The sequence below is a fragment of the Nannospalax galili genome, unplaced genomic scaffold (genome assembly GCF_000622305.1).
Source record: "Nannospalax galili isolate Female #2095 unplaced genomic scaffold, S.galili_v1.0 scaffold11, whole genome shotgun sequence".
In the NCBI taxonomy this organism is placed as follows: Eukaryota; Metazoa; Chordata; class Mammalia; order Rodentia; family Spalacidae; genus Nannospalax; species Nannospalax galili.
In genome coordinates, this window is record NW_008330735.1 from 6,320,792 (window position 1) to 6,325,223 (window position 4,432).

General features: G+C 42.2%; 1 protein-coding gene across 5 annotated transcripts in view; it reads left to right on the forward strand.

Annotated features, from left to right (window-relative positions):
* Positions 1 to 4,432, forward strand: part of Tcp11l1 (t-complex 11 like 1) — a 90,179-nt gene that overhangs the window by 11,209 nt on the left and 74,538 nt on the right. For 4 of the 5 annotated variants that reach the window (XM_017802883.2, XM_017802880.2, XM_017802888.2 and 1 more), the window contains exon 2: positions 2,324 to 2,510. In XM_017802883.2, the coding sequence (XP_017658372.1) occupies positions 2,348 to 2,510 (163 nt within the window). In that variant the 5' untranslated portion in view covers positions 2,324 to 2,347. Of the gene's footprint in view, positions 1 to 2,323; positions 2,511 to 4,432 lie in introns of those variants that run through there. The other variant, XM_008851588.3, reaches the window with a different exon arrangement.

The following is a 4,432-nucleotide window of genomic DNA, read 5'->3' on the forward strand; positions in this document are numbered from 1 at the left end:
ACATAAATTTTTTCCAAAGGTTACTAGCGCGGGCAGAATTTCCTGCTTAAGCCAACTGTTTGTAGAGCTATATTATATTTTTTGGTAATGAATGTTGTTTCTCCAGCTCCCGACAGTTCAGACTAAAATGTCAGGTGATAATCCTGTTTTTATCAGCAACTAATAAAATAAAAACCCCACCCAATCACATTCATTATGATTGCAGTTTCCTACTTTATTCATGAGTTATCTAGTCAACTAGCAACTAACTTAAAAATATCTGTCCCACATATTCCTCTTAAGCACTTCATAAGCATCTCCATAGTACTATTTGTCGTATGCAGTTATTTTTTTTTAATGTGTGTGTGTGTGTGTGTGTGTGTGTGTGTATTCATCTGTACATGGGCATGAAAGCCAGGGGCAACTCTGGCATCTTCCTCTCTAGCTCCACCTGTCTGTTCTCCCAGTGCTGATGTTACGGGCATGGTATCATGACTGCCTTTTACTCAGGTGCTAGGGATCTGAACTCAGGTCCACATGCTTTTATAGCAAGCGCTTTACCTACTGAGCCATTTCCTCAACCCCATCCCCAGTTGTTTTTATCTATAAGATAGGATTAAGGAGCCATCTCCCCAGCACTACATATTGAAAGGTAAGTAGAAGCTGTGTTTCTGTCAAGGTTTTTTATTTTTCTTTTGTAGGGGTTGTTTATTTAAATTTATGTGGCCCTGACTGGCCTCGAAGTTGCTCCTTCCTCCACCTCCCAAATACTAGGATTACAAAAGTGAGTAAACAGGCCTGACTTTCCAAGGACTTTTTCTATAACCTCTCAGGAATGAAAGTATCTAAGAATGTAAGTTTGAGGGACTGGAGAGATGACTCAGAGGTTAAGAGCACTGACTGCTCCTGTAGAGGATTGGGGTTTGATTCCTAGCACCCATGTGGCGGCTAACAACTATCTGTAACTCCAGGGGATCCAACACCCTCTTCTAACCTCTGCTGGCATTGTATGACATGGGTGCACTTACATACATGCAAGCAGCACACTCATACACATAAAATAAAAATAATAAAATGTATAAAAAGGCCAGGTGTGGTGGCACATGCCTTTAGTCCCAGCACTCAGGAGGCAGAGGCAAGCAGATCTCTGTGAGTTCAATGCTAGCCTGGTGGTCTACATAGTTCCAGGGGAGTTGGGGGCTATAGGAAGACCCTGTCTCAAAAAGACCACCAACAGCCGGGCGTGGTTAATTCTAGCACTTGAGAGGCAGAGGCAGGCAGATCTTTGTGAGTTTGAGGCCAGCCTGGTCTACATAGTGAGTTCCAGGACAACTGAGGCTACATGGAGACTGTGCTGGATAGCTTTAGTGTCACCTTGACACACCTGGGTTGAGGCAGCCTCAGTTGGGGAATTGCCTCTATTGGACTGGCCTGTGGGCATGTCTGTGGGGCATCTTCTTGATGAGTGATGTGGGAGGGCCCAGCCCACTGTGAATGGTGCCACCTCTGGGCAGGTGGGCCTGTGCTACATAAGAAAGCAGGCTGAGCAGGGTCTAGGGGAGCAAGCCAGTAAGCAGCATTCCTCCATGGACTGTGCTCCAGCTCCTGCCTCCAGGTTCCTGCCTTGAGTTCCTACCTTGGGCTTCCTGATGAACTGTGACCTGGGAGATGTAAGCTGAATAAACCTTTCCTCCAAGTTGGTATTGGTCAGAGTATTTTGTCACAGCAATGAAAATCCAAACTAGGACAGAGATCCTGTCTCAAAAAAGACAAAAAAAAAAAAAAAAAAAAAAAAAAAAAAAAGAAAACCACCACCACCACCAAAATATTGAAAAGAATGTAAGTTTGAGGTGGGTGTGGTGGTACACATCTGTAGTCCCAGTATTTATAAATTTGAGGCAAGGAGGATCATGAGTTCAGGACCAGACTGGGTCACATCACCGGCTCAAGGACAACTGGGGCTATACAGTGAAACACTGTCTCAGAAAAACAACAAAACCATCAAGATCAAATCACCATTCCCTTTGATTGAAATAGAGACGGGCAGTTTATGGTGGGATCTTCCATCAGTCAAAAGCCCTGAGTTTTGTGATGTGTTACTTAGGAGTGGGAAAAAAAATATCTCTACACATTCTCTATCTTAGTTCCATCAGCTTGATAAGTGTAATTAACTAAGTACCTATTTAATCATTGAAGTAGAATATTGCAGATGGATGGTATCTTAGCAAGCCTATTTATTCTACAGACAAGAACACTGAAGCTCAAATTAATGAATTTCCCTATCACATTACCCTATTAGTGACTTAGCAAGAACATTTTTGGCTCATTGTTTTTTCTTTCCTAGGAAAGTGAATAAACTTAACTGAGAATGTCTGAAAATCTTGACAAGTCCCATATAAATGAAGCAGGAAAATCAAAGTCAAATGACTCTGAGCAAGGCCTGGAAGGTGCTCTGGAATGTTCTGATGAAGCTTTACAGAAAAAAATAAAGTCGGACTCACCTAGCCCCCAGAAAGTGGGAAGACCTCACTGTAAGCAAATTTGATTTTGGCTAAAAGCACTGTTATCATTGTTTCCAAATGGCTTCCTCAAGTGGGTGACCCTGCACTAAGTTCTAATAGTATGACAGCATTGCTAATAATTAGCAATTGAGAATAGCAGCAGTTTTCCAACTGGCATTCTAGACACTTGTGGTTTTCAATTTGGAATGGGTTCTAGAATGTTCCTGTCTCTCTCCAGCCTCAGTGGCATTCCAGTTTCCCTGAAGTACTCAGAAACAGGAGGATAGAGTACAAATTGTAGCTTTAAGAGTGAAAAATCTGCCGGGCCTAGTGGCCCATGCCTTTAAGGCCAGTACTTGGGAGGCAGAGGCAGGCAGATCTCTGTGAGTTCAAGGCCAGCCTGGTCTACATAGTGAGTTCAGGCCAGCTGAGGCTACAGGGAGACCCTGTCTCAAAAAGACCAAAAAAAAAAAGGTAAAGAAAAAGAAAAATCTGAAGCCTATTTGAGCTTTTATAGCTTTAAAAAAAGTGAGTGATTTACCACACCCTAAGTCCACTTCCCTTGGGCTTAGTTCCCACAGATAAAGGGGATTCAGTTTGCTGAGTGAGATCATTTTAGGTCCCTGGCAGGGAGTAAGTAAGCCTCATAGATGAAAGCTGGTGATTTCTGCATGTATTCCAAATGTCCCAGCTCATGTGTTTTATTAGGAACACTTTTTGAACTTTTGAAGTGAGTTCAAAAATGAAAAAGTTTTTTTTTAAATATTTTATTATTTCCATTTTGTGTGTGAGTATATTGTTTGTGTGTGTGTAAGTGCACCTGTGTTGTGTAATGCCCTCAAAGGTCAGAAGAGGGTGTTGGATCCTCTGGAACTGGAGTTACAGACAGTTGTTGGTTGCCATGTGAGTACTGGGAATTGAACCCTGATCGCAAGAGCAGTGCTCTTAACTACTGAGCCATCTCTCTCGTCCCCCTGAAAATGAAAAAGTTTTAAGAAGGAATATCATAGTCTAAGCTTGCCAGTGTTGATACTATCTCTTTAAAGTATAATGATCAGTAGCGCCCCAGTGTGGGGGCATGCCTTTGGTCCCAGCAGTTGGGAGACAAAGGCAGAGGCATAAATAAATAAAAATTTTAAATGAGTAGTTCTGTAGGTTATGAAGAAAAGCAAACATTTTGGGGTTTTGAGGTATATCTATCTAAAATAAACCCATTCCTAAATAATTTATCAGTCAACATAGTATTCTTATAGCATCTACAAATGGGCCCCATTTTATTATGGTTTATGATCATATAGACTTTGATGAACTAGCATTAAGTTGTTTCCAGACAAGCATGCTGTGGTGGTTTGAATGAAAATGTCCCCCATAGGCTCCAAGTGTTTGGACATTTTGTCCCCAGATGATGGCGCTGTTTTGGGAGGTTTTAGAAGGTGTGGCTATCCTGGACGAAGCATGTCACTGGGGGTGGGCTTAGAGAATTCTTAAGCCTTGCCAGATCTCCAGTTGCTCTCTTGCTTCCTGTGCCTGCGTAATGATGTGAGAGCTTAGCTTCTGCTCCTCCTCCAGCCACCTCTGCCGCCATGCTTCCCTGCCAAGATGGAGTGTAATTCCCCTGGAACCATATGCTCAAATAAACTCTTCCTTCTATAAACTGCTTGGGTCAGTGTTTCTATCACAGCAACAGAAAAATGACTAACACACATGCTATATTATTAGGGCAACCTATTATGCATGTGTTACTGTTCTGAAATGTTTAGTTAGAAACATTTTTCTCTACCTCTTTAAAATGAGACTTTAAAATGCCTGTCTCTTAGCATAAACCTCTTGTTTTGTTTTGAGACAGGATCTCATACTGTAAGGTTGGCCTTGAACTGTGGCAGTTCTGCTTTAGCCTCTCGAGTGCTGGGATAACAGGAATGAGCACCACACCTGGCTCCTAGTTTCTTTCT